The sequence below is a fragment of the Electrona antarctica genome (genome assembly GCF_951216825.1).
Source record: "Electrona antarctica genome assembly, chromosome: 15".
NCBI lineage: Eukaryota > Metazoa > Chordata > Actinopteri > Myctophiformes > Myctophidae > Electrona > Electrona antarctica.
The window spans coordinates 35,524,331-35,543,405 of record NC_136796.1 but is presented as its reverse complement, the minus strand read 5'-3'; the positions used below and the strand labels follow the sequence as shown (position 1 = coordinate 35,543,405).

The following is a 19,075-nucleotide window of genomic DNA, read 5'->3' as shown; positions in this document are numbered from 1 at the left end:
AGAGACCTGCACTCTACTGGGGACTAGAGGGCAGCACGGGTCCATCCGGAACCGAACACCCGAGAGCCGAACCGAGAACCGAGCCGGTTCGGGCCCAAAATATTGATTTGTCCCTCGGGCAGGGTAGGATCCATTCCAAATTGCCGCGGGTCTCGTTCGGAACGTCTGAAATGCAGTTACCCGAAATTACCCGTGAGGATCCAAGCTTTATATATTAAACCCTTCAACTTAAAAAATAGGTTTCAAAAATAGACGTGCGTTGTAATTATTACATTCTAAAGTCCATATTGTCTGTTGAACAGAGTCAACGAGGGCTGGGTCTCATCATGCACCTCGACCTGAGTGAGAGCACTTTCTCTCTCTTTCGCTTTGTCTCTCTCTCTCATCCCAATCCCGACGGCGGGCCGTGTCAAAATGGAAGATTTTACACTTGGTTGCATGCTGAAAATAGCCGATCTACAAGCTCACAATGCGTCGCACTGCGACACGTTGTGAGCTTGTAGATCTGCTATCTTCAGAGCGCAACCAAACATAAAAGTACGTCTTTTAATTCTATTGGATCTCTTCTCCAGTAGTCCCTCCCTATAACATATTAGTCTAGTTTGTATTTGTTGACTAAAATTGTCAATACATAGTCATATAGTTTTTAGTCATCGTAGCTTAGTTTTTTTAGTTTCCATTTAGTTTCCGTCAGTGAAAAAAGGTATCGACGAACATTTTCCGTCACAGCTTTAGTAGACGAAATCTACACTTACTCTGCAGACACACCAAGTTAGAAAGAGAACACAGACTTGTGTCTCCGTAGATGCATGAATAGGTAGACACACAGATACTAATCTGTGTGTGTGTGTGTGTGTGTGTGTGTGTGTGTGTGTGTGTGTGTGTGTGTGTGTGTGTGTGTGTGTGTGTGTGTGTGTGTGTGTGCACTTTAGACAGGCACTTTGTACACTTTAGACAGACAATCTCTGCTTGGTCTTGTGCGTGGAGGCGGTTTCTCTCCATTGATCACAGGTGTGTGTGGAACATCAAAGGCCTCAATTGATTGAGGGAAAACTGTGTCCGTATTTGAGCGGCACGCACACAAAAGTCCCAAAGCCTCGACATGCGTGCGTGCGCGCGTGTCCGGCGTGCGTGCGTGTGCCAGTTTCCCTCTCTCTCTCTCTCTCCCTTCTCTCTCTCTCTCTCTCTTTTTTAACGACCTGAGTCAGTGGACCAGAACGCATTTCGGGGGCACAGCTTCTCGGGGGCATCTGGCGTCAGGGACGATGCCATCGCGACCACACAGTGAACAAACATGACGTCAAGACCACACACACACACACACACACACACACACACACACACACACACACACACACACACACACACACACACACACACACACACACACACACACACACACACACACACACACACACACACACACACACACACACACACACACACACACACACACACACACACACACACACACACACACACACACACACAAAATGCCTTCCCCTTCAATCTCCGGCTTGCATTCAGGTTCGACACCACAAGGGCATTCTAACATGCCATTCGCACGCACACACACACACACACACACACACACACACACACACACACACAGTCACAGTCACACACACACACACACACAGTCATTATGCCACCCGCTTGCAAAGCCTTTTAGTGTGCGTGTGGAATGAGAGGAGAGTAGTCCGCAAAACCGCCTGAGTGAAAAACAGGGGCGCTGCCCAAGTTAAGGGACAAACTCCACACACCACTCAGTCACGCGATTCAGCGTCTTCCGTTTCTGTCCAGCTTTATGTCCCTCTCTCTGTCTTTTATGTCCCTCTCTCACACATGTCTTTTCTCACACACTCACTATTATCTTCCCCTGCCTGTCCCGTTCATCTCTCTCTCTACTCTCCTTTTTGTTCTCACTCTTTTTTTTCTGTTTTGTCTTTCTTTCTGTCTCTGTCTCTGTCTGTCTCTCTCTGGTTGACTCCCCAAAGCACTGCTCCTGTCTCCCCGGCATGAGTCAGGCTTCAGAATTGGGGCATCTTTACGAGTTGGCTCACTTAATAAGCAGCGCATTACTCACACGGCCAGGAAAATACTCTTGAGTTGGTGAAACTCAAAAGGGAGAGGAGAGGAGAGGAGAGGAGAGGAGAGGAGAGGAGAAAGTTGTGGAAAGCAACTAAGTACAATTACTAAGTACTGTACTTAAGTACAATTTTGAGGTATTTTTGCTTTACTTGAGTACGTAACATGTTCAGTATTGCTTCTATACTCCACTGCATTTCAGAGGCAAATATTGTACTTTTACTCCACTACGTTTTTTTGACAACTTTAGTTATAGTAGATTTAGAATATTATTACAAAACATACATTAACCACATCAGCCCTATATATATATATATATATATATATATATATATTTCGGCCATTTGAAAATAGCCCGATCTACAAGCTCACAATGGGTCGCCACACGAGCTTATAGATCTGCTATTTTCAAAAGATTGTCATCGCATTTGAAAACTTGACATGAGACATTCTGCATAACGAGTATACTTTCACACTTTTGGTACATTTTGAAGTCAAATTTTGAATTCCAGATTGTTACTTGTAAACAAGTATTTCTACATTGCAGTATTGATGCTTTTACTTAAGCAAAACATTTGAGTACTTTTTCCACCACTGTGAGAGAGAGAGAGAGAGAGAGAGAGAGGAGAGGCAGTGAAGCAAGCCAGCAGTGTTTGTTCCAGGACAGTCCCAGTCTCATAGTGCCCCCTGGTGGTGGATGTCTCTACATGTATGTTGCAGCTAAGAGCGGGGCTGCTTCCAGTTAGTCCTCTGCTCCTTTTCTTTCCCTTTCTTTTTTTTTTACGAAGGACAAAATCGTCATAAATTACATCGTAACACACGCTGTTATTAGCGTCCTGCATCTCATTCAACAGGCGTGCCCGTCCGAGATATACGACGTATCCGTGTGTGTGTGTGTGTGTGCGTGTGTGTCCATGTGTCTGTGCATCCGTTCCTGTGTGTGTCCGTGCGTCCGTTCCTGTGTGTGTCCGTGCGTCTGTGTCCATGCGTCCGTGTCCATGTGTGTCTGTGTCTGTGTGTGTGTGTGTGTGTGTGTGTGTGTGTGTGTGTGTGTGTGTGTGTGTGTGTGTGTAAGCATGGCTTTTGCGGGAGCAAGCGTTGTAGGTGCGTCCGCTCATGGCCCCCGTTGATGAAAATATCCTTTCAGTTTTTTTAACATGAAAACATAAGTACATATTTTGCGGCTGCTAATTTTACGACTACACTTTTTATAAGGTCTTTATGCACTGCTAAAGTGCTTCCCAAATGCCAGCAGTAAAAACAAGAAAAAATCATACAGTCATCTACGCACAGCCAAGCCCAGAGGGAGACCAGGCGTGCGTGCGTGCGTGCGTGCGTGCGTGCGTGCGTGCGTGCGTGCGTTCTGTACAGACAGAATGTGTGCGTACGCATGTGCATGTGTTTGGGTGACATGCAGGTTGATATACTGTGCTCCATGTCTGTTTTAGTTTGATGGGTGTGCTATATATCTGTCTGCATGCAATATGTCCTTGAGATTATATCGCTGTGAAGTGTGTGTGTGTGTGTGTGTGTGTGTGTGTGTGTGTGTGTGTGTGTGTGTGTGTGTAGGCGTGTTGTTCTGCCACAGCACATGTTACCGACGTGTAATTTAGTGTTCTCTGCTCATAATCAGTATAGCAAGTTCTAACAAGGCCTCACATGAGGCAGACGAAACCACGTTGGAAATGGATTTATTTTTTGGGGGAGCACAGTGGCACAGTCGGTTAGCCTGGCGCAGCCAGACTTCATCTGCCCCTATTGCATATGCATATGCCCCGACCCCGAGTGGTATATTAGTATCGCAACGCGAGGCTAACAGTCGATAGCGATGTCACCTCAGAGTCACAGCTAGAAGGTCCTGGGTTCGATTCCCGCTGGGGACGCTGTGTGGCCGTGTTCTCTCCTCCGCGTCATCAGTGCCCATACCCCATACCCGAGGCGGAGTTGGCGAAAGGGCCTTTCTGTGTGGAGTTTGCATGTGCTCCCCATTTCCCCTAGGGTAGGTACCCTCACAAAAAACATGCAGTAATCCTGGTCTCTAAACTGCCTCCCCCTGGCCAGCCGGGGCACCTGACGGAGGGGAAAGGAACTGGTCAGAATAACGTGTTCCTTCCACACGTCCAACCGGGGAACCCCCCCTCCTGTCAGGTGAAAAGAAGCGGTTTTGACTCCTCATGCATTAGGAAGCATGAGGTCAGTCCGTTTTCTCTCCCCAGGTTGGCAGAGGAAGTTTAACGCCCAGGATTACACTAGAAATGTGACACTGGGTGAAAAAAATGGGTTACAAAATTGTGGGATAAAAATTGATTTTGTGCAAATCCGTACGATGCAGAACTCGCTTTAAACATAACTGTTCAAGTTAATGTTTCTAATAACTGCCATTCTTAATAGAATCCTAATTGTCAAATCTAATATGTTTTCAATTCACTGTAATTCTTAAAGGGCCACCACTTTTCAACCTATCTTCATATAATAGGTCCTCACTAATAATCATGATAAAATGGCACGATTTTTTCCTACTCAGTCTGTGTCTCATAGGAGGGCTGTGGGCAGTTTAGAAACCGTCTTCCAGTGACATCATCATTAGGCAGATTTTTTTTTTTAAACAAGATTTTTTTACAAAAATGTTTAGATTTTCATTATCGTGAGAACGATGGCTTCCATTTTCGCATTGCAACTTTTCAGGACTAGAAAGCCTGCAGTTTATATTAGCTTGTATTCCCCATCGATGATGTCACTGGAAGACGGTTTCTGAACTGCCCACAGCCCTCCTATGAGACACAGACCGAGTAGAAAATAATTGCGCCATTTTATCATGCTTATTAGTGAGGACCTATTATATGAAGATAGGTTGAAAAGTGGTGAAGTGGTCCTTTAATAGCCAGACTTCCTATTTTCAGTCTCATATTGTCTTATATACATATATTATAGCACATGTCTTATAGCACATTTATTATCACCTATATATTTGGACAAAATTTACAATTGAATTTAGGCACTTTATCCAGAGCGACGAGGTACTGCAGTGTGTAGAAATAGTAATCTAGGATTACAGTTCCAGGTGGTCTCCATGCTAAATGATGGAAGAGTTGGTAACCAAATGGACCCTTATTAGATCATTAACTCTCAAGAGTGAAATTATTGTTAAACATCGGATTACTTAATTCACAAGAAGTCTACACAATTAGAGAGTGTAGAAGGATTGTTATTTTGATCAACGTTTGCCTGTTATCTCTCCTAATGATACGAACATCAATACAGCATGAAATGCGACAACATCAAAATATTCTTTAATTTGGGATCTGAGATTCTAAATGTCATCAAACGGTGGTCTGTACATGGCTCAAATGCAGAATAAATAATGGTCCTTGACATGAAGCAGGTTGAAAACCACTGCACTATAGGATCTCAGTCAACAGAATGAACAGTGACAACTGTGTGCGTTCCCCTCCCTCCACGCAGGAGCTGCTGCGCTCCTCCCAGGGCCTGTCGGAGGAGCGGGAGGAGGCCAGGAGGAGGCTGACGGAGGCCACAGACCGCCTGAGGCAGCTGGAGGAGGACCTGCTGGGAGTCACCCAGAGAGGCCTGCAGAAAGAGACCGAGTTGGACCGGTGAGTAGAACTGAACACAGTGCAGAAAGAGACCCAGTTGGACCGGTGAGTAGAACTGAACACAGTGCAGAAAGAGAACGAGTTGGACCGGTCAGTAGAACTGAACACAGTGCAGAAAGAGAACGAGTTGGACCGGTCAGTAGAACTGAACACAGTGCAGAAAGAGACCCAGTTGGACCGGTCAGTAGAACTGAACACAGTGCAGAAAGAGACCCAGTTGGACCGGTGAGTAGAACTGAACACAGTGCAGAAAGAGAACGAGTTGGACCGGTCAGTAGAACTGAACACAGTGCAGAAAGAGACAGAGTTGGACCGGTGAGTAGAACTGAACACAGTGCAGAAAGAGACCGAGTTGGACCGGTCAGTAGAACTGAACACAGTGCAGAAAGAGACCGAGTTGGACCGGACAGTAGAGAACTGAACACAGTGCAGAAAGAGACAGAGTTGGACCGGACAGTAGAGAACTGAACACAGTGCAGAAAGAGACAGAGTTGGACCAGTCAGTAGAACTGAACACAGTGCAGAAAGACACCGAGTTGGACCAGTCAGTAGAATGAACACAGTGCAGAAAGAGACAGAGTTGGACCGGTGAGTACTGAACTAGTGTTGATTTCGTTGACTAAGACTATGGCGAAAAATGTTTGTCAAGTACCGTTTTACACTGAGGAAAGCTGAATAAAAACGAAATATAAACTGAGCCACGATGACTAAAACTATGACTAAATATACTGACAATTTCGTCTCCAAGTAAAAACTAGACTAAAATGTTAAGCAGGGACTATAGTGGAGAAAGAGATCCAGTCATTTTATGTTTGGTTGCATGCTGAAAATAGCAGATCTACATGTGGCACCATGGAGCCAACTACTGTTAGCCTGGCTAATAAGCCAGACCGAATCAGCCGTTGGCAAAAAAAAAATGCCTGCCGGCGGATTACGGTCTGGAGAGGCTCAATTGTACACCCATTTCCTACACCAGAGAACTGGTGTGGCCAATCGGGACACGGTATGCAATATGTGCGGGCTTTGGTACAGTGACGTTCAATGCTTGAGACCTTTGACTGACAGTAGCTCTGACCAATTGCGTCAAAGAGAAAATATTTGAACCCGCCCCCCGGGAAACAAGATCCATACACAGCATCTCCAGACTCAAATACCACACGACAGTGTGATTTGAGTCTGGCTTATTAGCCAGGCTAAACTACTGTGGCTTTAAACAGACAACATCAAAGTGCTTGACTTAAAGTCTCTTAAAGTCTTGCTCTTGTAGCAAAAACATAAGAGTAATTAAATTAATTGGACAGTCAACCAGTGCTGCATGATTCTTGTTCAAATGTAGATCAGATATTGCATACTGTAGGTGTCTGAATCCCGATCTCGTTTTGATTAGTTTTGGAGCCACTGAAATCAACTATTCGCAGTGGTTCTCAACCAGTGGTCCTTGAGGGGGTTCGTTTCTAAAGAGAGATCAGACTAATTAGTGCGAGGTAGTAATGGCAAATTTCACCTCCCGGTTTTGGGGGGAAATGGAAGCTTTTCAGAGTAAAATCTGACGGCACTCTAACGCCTTTATTCTTATAAATTGCCCAGCAAAAGTAGTGTTAATAACAAATGTGCTCGGTGGTGGTTGTGTCTGTCAGTCTGCGAGACCGCCTGAAGGCTCTGATGGCAGAGAGGGATATCCTGGAGAGCCACGTGAAGAACGAGAAGGACGAGCGTGACCTCTACAAGGTGAGACCCACACCCATATGGTGGCTAAACAGAGGTACTGTAGCTGGAGCTCTGTGTGTGTGCATGTGTGCGTGCGTGCAGCCGTGCACTACAGTATGTATCTGCCTGTTTGCCGTTTCTACACCCCCCCCCCCCCCCCCCCCCTCAGGTGGGTGTCGGCGGCACATACTTTTTTTTTTACATACATTTTTGGGGTGAAATAGTTTGAGAACCACTTTTGAGAAACAAGTTTTTCAAAAAACAACGGGCGTTAAACATGATTCAAAAGAAGAGAGACCTGCCTAATGAGACGTTATGCTGATTTTCGTGTCGGCAAAGGTGAAAACACAGTGAGTTTTAATCGTGGGAACCTACAGCTGGATACGAGTAACTAAGCACATTTACCACTGCGCAGAATGAACACACATGTACTTGTAGTGGCTGAAGAGCTCTAATGATTGATATTTTCCCCCTCATTCCCCCATTCTGCATCTACCCTTTTCCCGGTAAATGTATAGAGATTTACCGTTCTGTTGGGGAAACTGTCGACATTTCCCGCTTTCCTGTAACATATGTTCTTTGTCTCTATATGTATACTGACTGCCTATCTTTCTTTTTTTCCGTCTTTTTTTTAAATTGCTCTCCTATACGTCTCCTTCCTGTAGGACTGTTCGTACACGTCTGTTTTAGTGTGCGTGTGTGCGTCCGTGTGTGTGCGCACGCGTGTATGTATGCCCAAACATGATATGTAATTGGCCGTCGACCCCATCTGAAAATATGTTGTTCCAGGGGACCCCACAGAGTTAAAAAACGTTGGCCTGTAAGCATATAACGTTCAAGGATTTGCACCTCGTTTTCACGATAAAAAAAGCAGATCTACAAGCTAGATCTGCAATCTTTCAACAGCTTAAAGTTCAAAATGAGTTGTGTGTGTGCATGCGTGTGTGCCCGTCTGCGCATGCATGCATGCAGGCCCACCTGCGCAGCACGGAGCTGGAGAACACCAAGCTGAGTGCGGAGCTGCAGATGCTCAAGGCGGTGGAGCTGAACCGCGAGGTGACCATTGCGCAGTTCCAGGAGGAGATGGATCGGCTGCGCTGCTGTGTCTCGCAGAGGGACAGCCTGGAGAAAGAGCTGCTGCATTACAGGAAAGACAAGGTGAGAGGAGGAGAGGAGGAGGGGGGGCGAGGGGAAAGAGGTGGAAGTTACCCATATATCTGCTGTCGGGGAGAAACCATATATATTTTTTAAAACAAAGCAATACTTTTACGGTTGCAGGAGGCCGTGGCTGGGTCCCTTTGAGGCACGGGCCGGGCCCCCCTTCCCCGGCCCCGGGCAGCCAGGGTGAAACGTGTCATCGGAGGCTGGGGTGACGACCATCAGCCTCCCGTTCGCCGTCTCTTTTTTTTTATTCTTTTTTTTCCATCCGGGGACGTCCTGGCCTCGTTGCCGTTCACGTGTGGCCTGTGGCCTGCGGCCTGCCAACCTTTTCTTTTAATGTGTCAACATTTTTCAACATGGACACGATTATGCCGATTACGACAAAATAATTGTAATTATGTAATAATTGTGACAACCCTAACCGATCACATGCCGCCACCAGATGGCCACTCAGGAGCCAGGGCCAGCATAATGCACGGAAATGACACTCTTTAGATAAGCTTCCATTTCATAGCTTCACTCCGGGCCGTGATCTGCCGAGTAGTAAACTAATGTTTACTACTCGAGGTCGGATTAAAGTTTTATTAAGCTCTAAACATCGTCCTTTATCTCAATCTGAGCCCTAAAGATACTAAAGATCGCATGCGTGCGCGTCGAGATTTGGGATATTTGATGACATCACAACATGGGACCCTTCGGTGGCTAGCGATGGATGCTAAAACAGCTATCGGACGGTAAATAAAATACTATTAATTCTGGATTAAGAGACATTAAAAGGATCCCTGGCTAATAAGACAAATATGCCTAAAACATTATACTTGTTATAAAATAAAAACACCTTAAATATTTTATTTCTTTCATAAATAATCTTTCACTCAATAGGAACTGCTCCTGACTGTCGCAAGTTGATGATGTCATATGTCCATATGGTCTAGCCCTATGGAATGTATGGAATGCATAAGCTAATAAAAACAACTTAATACTTCCTAAGGATAATTTGAGCATCAAAGCAATATTTTAAATACTTTTTATTAGCATGTGCATTCCATAAATTCCATAGGGCTGGACCACACATGGATATATCATCAACTTGCGACAGGAGCAGTTCCTATTGAGTGAAAGATTCTCTATTTATGAAAGAAATAAAATATTTTAGGTGTTTTTATTTTTAGCTATAGAGGGCAAGTATAATGCCCAGGGATCCTTTTAAAGAAACCGAGTTTTCTCGGGTTTGGCAAATGAGGGTTTAAGCAATAAACCCAAGAAATAACGGGTTCGGCATAGATTGGGTTAACAAACACCTCTCTCAACACACCCCCGTCTCACTCTCCTCCCCCCACACATAACAGGGGGAGCTGGCGCGCGTGCGCGAGCAGCTCCGGCAGACGGACGGCGAGCTCCAGGCGTCCAGGCAGCAGGCGTCCCTGCTTGCCGCGGAGCTGCGCGAGGCGGCGAGCGCCCGCGACCGTGGCGTGGCCGAGCTGTACCGCGCGCGGCTGGAGGCCGACAGGCTGCGCGCCGGCCTGGCCGACGCCCAGGACGAGTACCGGCGCATGGAGGGCCAGTTGGAGCGCATCAGGAGCGCCAGCGCCGCAGCAACGCACAAGGAGGCGGTGAGTCGCCACTGGGACCGGGCTGGCTGCCGTCGTTTCATGATCATGTGATGATGTCATTAAATTATTACGATGTTATGTTGTGATGTATTATGGTTGTTATACCAGGGCTGCTTCCCGGCTCAGAGGCAGGCGGGCCTTTATAAATCATAAATAAAAAAAATCTAAATATTTGCCACGGACAAGACCAAGTCTTTTCCACGGACACATTTGTCCGTGTACAGACATATCGATGACCCCTGATAACGTCACGAGGGACGGACACACACAACAAAGCCAACACGCTGAAGCGACTATAGCACCGCTCCAAAAATGTGAGTTACTTTTTCCACCACCACTGACCACCTCCTCCTCCTCCTTCCTTCCTGCATTGCAGGCCGTGGGGACCAGCGGCGAGGGCGACGGCGAGGGGGGAGCGGGGGAGGTGGTGGTTTCGGAGGCGGAGGCCGAGCTGCAGAGGGAGGTGGAGGAGCTGAAGCTGCGCCTCCACATGGCCGCCGAGCACTACAAGGAGAAGTACCGCGAGTGCCAGCGCCTCCGCAGGCAGGTGGCCAAGCTGTCCGGATCCTCCGAGACCACGCAGGTAGGGCAGGACCAGATATCAAACTGAAGTATCACTTGTGTGGGACAAGGGGAAGGGACGGGGTTAGCAACTTATTTGACCGTAGGCCTAATATTACTTATAATTGTGTTATTAAACCCCCTCTTATCTGGTGTCTCACATTTTGTTTTAAATGCAAATTTTGGTCACACATCTTGCAGGAAAAGAGAGAGCTTTACAACAGAAAGCGAACTATTAGGGGACTAACTATTGCCATTTGAACACTGATGCCTGCCAGTCACAATGTGGGACAGGGTCTCAATTTGTGGGACGCCTGAAAAGTCTTGTAAATGAGGGACTGTCCGACGCAAATAGGGACATGTGGACCACCCTAGACACAGGAGGGCGGGCGCTCAGATTGGTGAACCAATATAATAATAATAATCTTTATTGTCCTGAAGGATATTCATCTTCACAGGTCTGTTCAACACCCACAACAAAACAACAAATAGAACAGAAAAACATTACACCAAGACAATACAAAAACATGAGGTCCCCACTGTGTACAGAACCATCCTATCGGCGGGGCAGTTTGTTTAATGCCGCGATGGCTGAGGGGACAAAGCTCCTACTGAAACGAACCTTTTTCCATGGCAAGGTTCTGCATCTTTGTCCTGATGGCATGAGGTTGAATAAGCGATACAGGGGATGATCAGTGACACGTGATATTGAAAGTGCTAGCCGTGTGCATGGCCTTATTGTTCATATCAGAAAGTGTTCTACCCGCCAGCCTGACAGTTTTTTGAAAAAGCTATGTTTCTAGGTCAGTCGTTCTTCGATTTTTCAAAAATAGCAGACCTACAAGCTCGTAGCGATCTGCTATTTTTCAATAGCTAAAGCATAACATAATGCTAACACCAAAAGGGGTTCCCGCCCAAAATGGGCTAGACCAGAAAGCACGCTGGCTGGGCCAGGCTAGGGAGGTGTAGTGTGGAATAGTTGTCTGGCTACGCGAGACTAGACAATGAATAAATTAACCAGGGAGGAAGGATAATGGATGGATGTTATTATTATTTATTATTTTACACCCAAGGACTTTTATTCTGAAATAGTTGTGTTACAGGGAGGGCTTGCTGTTGATTCATTGATGTTGTTGTTTTTGTTGCAGGAGTCAAAGAGGAACGCAGCCACTGAGACGATGCAGGAGACAATGATCCCTAGTCCAGAGTCTCCCACTGAAGGTTACCGCACGCACGCACGCACGCACGCACGCACGCACACACACACGCACGCACGCACACACACTCACACTCAGTGGGACATAGGAAAATGGTAGATAATTACCACCTCTGCTTTAACCCATTAAGACCTGAAGCCGATTCGACAATTAATGCCTTCTAAACCAGTATTTCTCACACTTTAAAGATTTTTCCAAAATGTTCCAAAATAGCAGATACAGTATACAAGCTGTGAGCTTGTATATGTGCTATTTCTGAATCGTCAACGTAGGCAAAATCTAACACGACACAGGCTAAAAATGCAAACAAGATTAAAAAATAAAACGACCTGTTGGCAGCCATTAGGCCACCTTACAACACAGTAGATCTACTAGATCCCAAACTGTCTGCAACCTACTTTTAATCTGCTCTTAAATTGTGCTTACAGAAAACATCTCCGGCACAGTTCTGCGAGGACGAGCGACAATCATGCCACTGCTACTCGGCTTCGGAGAACCGGAGCCTGAGCACGCCGTCGCACAAATCGACACGCCTCGCCCCGACACGCAATGCGACACGATCCCTGCTGGCGCGCGGCGCACGGACCAACGCGTCGGCGCCACAGAGGAAGAGGAAGAGGAGGAGGAGGAGAGGCGTGACGAGGGAGACGACAAGGAGGGGGCCGAGGGGGAGGGGGCAAGCCGGAGGGAGGAGGAGGAGGGGAGGGATAGCCCCCTGAGGATGACGAGCTGGGTGGAGGTGGAGAACGAGAGGCGGAGCGCCGAGGAGAACGAAGAGGAGGAGGAGGAGGAGGTAGGGCTGTCACGTTTACTGCATGGCATTTTTTATAAATGTTATAGTTTCCCGACTTAGTGTCTTTCCCTGCCGAACCCGAGTTTCCAGAGTTAGCAGTATGTTTTATTTGTTTAATTGGGCGATTTTGATAACATTATAGATATACTGTACAAGCTTTTCCGCGGCTACTTTGTGATACGTCACACGTTTGGATCACGTGACCGGGAAAAACAACTGCCGCTCTCTTCTGAGGGCCACTGGGTAATCGAGTCTCCAATGCAATGCTATGGAGAATGGTGGCAGGCTGCGAGTGCCTGTGTTTTTCTTCCTGGTTGTCACTGGCGATTGTGGAATATTTTCCGACATTAGAACATTCGATCGCGCTATTTTAAGGCACACGTTCGTGCAACGGAGCTACATTCACGTTTGTGGCAATTCTTCAAAGGTTAGTGAAAAACACTGGCAGTGAATGCAGTCTTTTTAGAATAGCGGAAATAGCTGATCTACAAGCTGGAAACTCGTAGATCCTGCTTTTTGCACCATTTGTCCACATAATTGCGATCATCTGAAATAATTGCGATTAGACGATGACGTAGTAATTGTGACAACCCTAGGAGGAGGAGGAAGAGGAGAGCTCGGGGGAGGAGGAGGAAGAGGAGGAGGACGAAGAAGAAGAAGAAGAAGAAGAAGAAGAAGAGGGGGGCAGCACGGCGGAGACAGAGGCGGCGGTGGAGGAAGGAAGGAGCGAGGAGGAGGAGGAGGTGGAGGAGGAGGAGGTGGAGGAGGAGGTGGAGCAGACGACCACGACCACGTGCTGGGTGGTGGAGGAGGAGCTGGCGCAGATGGAGGAGAAGTGGCGGGAGCAGTGTGCCATCAACGAGACGCTCAAGCGGCGGCTCGCAGACGAGGAGGAGCGATTCAGAGTGAGTGCAGGAAAACACAGTACACACACATTCCCCACACGTTCAGTCTGACAGGGGTTGACACTAACCCATTCAGGCCTGACGTCGAAATAAAAAAAAAAGGTTTCCTAAATCATGACAATTTTTGGAAAGATTTGAGGCACATTTTAAAGATTTTTCAAAAATAGCAGACCTACAAGTTGTAGATCTGCTATTTTTCAATAGCTAAATTATAACATAATGTTTAAAACACCAAAAGGGGTTCCCGCCCAAAATGGGCTAAGGTCTCAGAGGCCCGTCGGGGGTGGGAAAGTACATGTCATGTTCGACTTGCCCAAAGGTCATGCTCACTTGCCCGAAAAGTAAATCATCCATTATAAAATGATAGGTACAATTTGAATTACTGTTAATTACTGTTATCTTTTTCTTTTCTTTTTTTACTTTCTGGGGCTGTGCGATTAAAAAATACCAATGCATATAGCTATGAATATGACTATGGGTTCACACTTGTTTTTTATTATTTTTTATTTTGAACAGTGAAAAGAGCACATTATCAGGTAAACAGTGATCTTATTGTACATTCCACAGGCCAGAAGACAGAGCGTTCTGGTCACGTTCAGGTGTTTAGACAGATATCTTGTGTTGTTTTTATAGACGGTTGTGTCTGCTCTCCAAAGAGCACTTGCCCGGTCGGGGAACCTGAAAGCAAACTAGTTTGGGTCCCGGGCAAACGTCACATTTATATATGATTTACAATTCATAATAAAGTGCCGTGAATATCTGTTATATCACAAATGGTCTGTGAAATTGTATTTGAAATATTAAAATTAAAGTGACCTACGTATGGGTCATGACCCAAGGATTGAAAAACGACCAGTTTTACAGTAGTGCAGTGGACTAAATTTCCTCGCGGTTCGTATCTTTTTATTACTATTTACATTTACGGCATTTGCAACTGACATTCATTGAGTTACAACCATAGCCTCTCTATGCTCTTAACGGCTGGGATCCGCCTGACGCTATAATCAAGCCATAATAACAACTCATACAAGACAAACCCACCGTGCTCTGATCCACTGTGACCCTTCTGACTGGAAGGCGGCCAGTTTCCAATGTTCTCACCAGCTGGGGTTAATAATAATATCACTATCGTACTAAGAGTGCCTCTTGAGCATGGCACTTGAACCCCCCCCCCCCCCCCCCCTTCCCACACACACACACACACACCCACTAGAATAGTGGTTTTCAACCCTTTTCATATCAAGGACCATCATTTATTTGGCATTTGAGCCACGGACCACCATTTGTGACTCTTTTTGATACAGAGACAGTCATGGCGGAAAGACTAGCTGTTCAGGAGAGGAGAAAAACCTTTTTTGAGTGGTGCAGCCACTCTATTGTCCAGGAATGTGTGTCCCTGTCCCTGCCTGGGTCCCTGGCTGACTGGGTCGTCCCTTCCTAACATTTTAGTCGAGTTTTTACTTGTTGACGAAATTGTCAATATATATTCAGTCTGAGTTTAGTCATCATAGCTTAGTTTTCATGTAGTTTCCATTCAGTTTTGGTCAGTGAAAAAAGGTAGTCGATGCATTTCGTCATAGCATTAGTCGACAAACTCAGCACTGCGCTGGAACGCCACGCCATCCCAGCTCGCTCAGTTCGGTATGTTTGATCTGGCAGAGGGGGGGGGAGCGCGTGTTTATCGGCGCCGTAAATAAGAACTCGCCGTCGTCTTTGATAGAGACTCCAGTCTGTTGGGGTGAGCGACCCCTGAGGCTCGCCCAGACCTCGCTAATGGCCCCGCGGGCTGACACAGAGTCGGCCGCAAAGAACACCATGCTTTATGGCTGTTTACGCCAGCCACCCAGGAGGACGGAGGGAGAGGGAGAGAGAGAGAGAGAACGGACATTGACTCTCACAGACTCCTCTCACCTGAACTTAACCCATTAAAGATGGGCCATAAATCCCCCGCGAGAGAGAGAGAGAGAGTCAGATGGAGAGATAAAGAAAGTAGACAGAGAGAGAGAGATAGACCGATCATAGATAACGATAGTGGAGATATATTTATTAAGAAGGAGCGAGAGTATAAATGGGGTTATGGACAGATAGACGGACACATCTGATGGAGAAAGAGAAACATTGTTCAGTGTGGGAGCCGGAGCCTTTGTAACGGGATGAGAAGAAAGGAGAGGAGAGGCTGGGACGGCAGCCAGCCAGCCATGTAAACTATCCCACTGACTCAGTCAGGCCTGCTGAGGAACGACAGAGAGAGAGATTTACTACCATCCCCTGGTCTCTCTCTCTCTCTCTCGCTCTCTCTCTCTGCAAACCTATATTTCTGTGGCTTGGATCGTGTACACACATGTGAAATCCTCAGTGCTGATTTAACTCTCACAGAGTCACACAAGGATAAATAAACACAGGGATTTCACTGTCTGTGTATTCGACAGTTTGCGTGCCACACATTTAAAGGGCCTTCAGATGAAACAGAAACCCATCAAGCAAATGAAGTTTTGTGTCTACTGTCTAGTGTCTATATATATATTATTACTGTGTTGGATTACATTTCTCACTTTGCTGTGTTGTATTTGTGTGAAAAGGCCGATTGCCTTAAAAGTTTCTATAATTGTAAAAAATAAATAATAATAATAATAAGTGGTTGTGTGTGTGTGGTTTTGTGCGTGCGTGCGTGGTTGTGTAGGTGCAGATGGCGGAGCGAGCCAGTGAGGTGACAGAGCTGAAGCGCAACCTGGCTCAGGCTCTGCAAGACAAGCAGCATCTCCAGGAGGTAAGCTAGTATAGTCTTTGGAATAAAACGTTTTTTATTGTCATTTGGGGATAAAGAAAAAAAGACGGTTTGACGATTGAAGGGTAAATTTAGCAGGTCTGCAAAGATGTACAGTATAGGTCTATGCATGCTCGAATCATAACGGCCGTCGGCCAAGCTGGTGACTTCTGTACTGCTTGGCTGTCCCCAATAAAAAACTATATAAAAAAGCTGGTGACTTCTACACCAGGCTTTTCAAAGCATGAGCCCCCGCATACGCACACACACACTTTTAGATCCTGTCCTATTTTAATGTCTGCAGGGTTCGCGTATCCGCGTGCCTGGTGGAGCCAGCCTTCCAAACTATGACACGTGGTAACTAGTTAAAAAAGTAGTTACTAATGTAAGTCCCTTCACTGATCACCACCAACCTGAACATCAGGCATACTTAATGAACTGGTGGGTATGGCCACACAACAACATCATTTTAACACTTTCTGTACACTTTTTGTTAAAAAAAAATCCATGATAGTATAATCCATGATATGATGTTTTAACAGTTGGATAACGGCAAAAATAATCCAGGTCTTATTTCCATTGAGGTCCTGTATTTTGTTTATGTATTAGCTTATTTATTTATTATTATAATGACCATGTTCGAATGAGCGGTGACGTCATTCGATTTCTCCGGTTTTGTCTACTCAGGTCCACTGACACTGAAAAAGATTATTTTTTAAATCTTCACTTTTTGTATCCCGTTTACAAAAATATCCATTCACTTGTAGCCTACAGGCCTGTCATTCTATGAGTAATTGCAAACGCACATCAACACGATACGATTAACAAGGTTAACACATACTTGTAATATTTTGTTTGGGATGTTCTGGGTCATAACCAGAAATGTGTTGAGTGATCAAATGGAATTTTATTCCAAGGCAACGTCGCTCTTCCATGGGCAGAGGGCATAACTGGAGATAATGGCTTGGGCAGTCTTCTCTTATAGGCATCTGGCACAGTGATCTGTCGCCCAAACCCACCTATTATACATAATGTAACGGGTAGTGCAGGTGTTTAGCCCATTTAGATTCTACAAATGTCTTCAAAATGATTTTCTGAAAAACCTCTGTTTCTATGTCAGTGGTTCTCAAATAGCCGCCCACTACCTGATAACAGCCCAGGTTCTGACACCATTTTGCGTAATAACCGCCTCGTCCAAATAACCGCCCTCGTCCGTATAAACGCCCATGGGCCGTTAGTTGCAAACTTTGTCAGCCTCATTTATGTATATACAGCGTGCAGATCTCCTATTTTCTGCGCGCATCTCACCGTGGCCTCACAACAGCGCAACACCAAAGTCCTCCACATCCCCATAATAATCATTCGTGCCATACTCAGCCTATGCACAACCGATTGTTTTAATTCAAAGTGGTATATATTCTGTGAAATGTTTATTGTCATTCTGTACAACTACAAGCTCCAAGTGTTGCGTCCACATGCAGTGTGTTGTGAGCTTGCTATTTTCGGTGCGCCACTCACCATGAATCCAAGCAGAGGTCCTATATCGCCACCACAAAGTCCACGATATGGAGAGAGATGGTAGCGTAATGACCCATGCAGCCTATATTTCATGTGAGCATGGTGCGCTTGTTAGGCCTACACGATCTCAATTAGGGATTTCCCAGCGGTTAATTTCACTGATGTGTACAACCTTTATTCAAATAGTTGAAAATTAATTCATTAAAAAACTGAGCGTATTTTTGATCTATAAGGCCAAACCTCATTTGAAAGAATATATTCTTTCAATTGGACATGGTATAGGTCGAAACATGTTGGTTTAATAAAGACTTTTTAACTATTTTGTGTGCCCGGATCTCCGCCTTTTTTCAATACATATAGCCATGCCCTATACAAAGACTGCTTTCTATAACATGCAAGGACTATTTTAAAATTGAGTATTTATTATTGAAGTATTTGAGAAGAAATGTGCTAATTGAGTCTGTGTCCAGTGGTAGGATCCACTCCTATTTAAAGGAGGCTGCAGGCTAGTTAGTTGTGGGCAATGACACAGATAACATCCCTGAGGGAGAGCTATAGGGCCTTGTGTGATCAAGGTATAGCCTGAAGAGAGTTCTTATCCGGTTGGGTTTTGTTCAGTAGTGTTTGCTCAAGTGTTTATTTCATTTTGTCATTTTTCAGTATTATTGTTATTGCTATTTTCCTGTTTTCGCACTGTTGAATCTGTACTGGCCTTTGGTGGAGGAGTTTTGGGGGGAAAATAAAAACCCTTAAACTGCATTTCTGACTGTTCTTGGAGCCTTGGCCGTTCGGCCAACTTCACACATGCCATCTGCAGAAAACGCATCCCATATACATCCAGTATATATGTCGATAGTATATGTGCTTCCTGTGTTAAGTCCTCATCTCAAACTCGCCTATACTTCTCCCTCTCCTCTCCTCACTAATGAATACACCCATACCTGCCTCTGTCATCACTGTGCCACGGTGCCATTAAGCAAGTGCAAATGCCATGTGGCGTGTCTTGTTTCGCCCTCCCAACCTCGGTTTAAATGTTAAACCGCAAAGGAGCACGCTAATGAACTCGGAGGAGGAGGTGGTGGTGGAGGAGGTGGTCAGGAAGGAAGGAAGGACGTAGAATGGAGACAAAAGGAAGCG

The 19,075-nt window shown here is 45.8% G+C and overlaps 1 protein-coding gene across 1 annotated transcript in view; it reads left to right on the top strand.

Annotated features, from left to right (window-relative positions):
• Positions 1 to 19,075, top strand: part of tax1bp1a (Tax1 (human T-cell leukemia virus type I) binding protein 1a) — a 41,170-nt gene that overhangs the window by 13,821 nt on the left and 8,274 nt on the right. The window contains exons 6-15 of the mRNA XM_079522087.1: positions 5,551 to 5,699; positions 7,337 to 7,427; positions 8,379 to 8,564; positions 9,917 to 10,180; positions 10,557 to 10,763; positions 11,890 to 11,962; positions 12,387 to 12,634; positions 12,677 to 12,751; positions 13,510 to 13,656; positions 16,337 to 16,423. Of these exons, the coding sequence (XP_079378213.1) occupies positions 5,551 to 5,699; positions 7,337 to 7,427; positions 8,379 to 8,564; positions 9,917 to 10,180; positions 10,557 to 10,763; positions 11,890 to 11,962; positions 12,387 to 12,634; positions 12,677 to 12,751; positions 13,510 to 13,656; positions 16,337 to 16,423 (1,527 nt within the window). The remainder of the gene's footprint in view (positions 1 to 5,550; positions 5,700 to 7,336; positions 7,428 to 8,378; positions 8,565 to 9,916; positions 10,181 to 10,556; positions 10,764 to 11,889; positions 11,963 to 12,386; positions 12,635 to 12,676; positions 12,752 to 13,509; positions 13,657 to 16,336; positions 16,424 to 19,075) is intronic.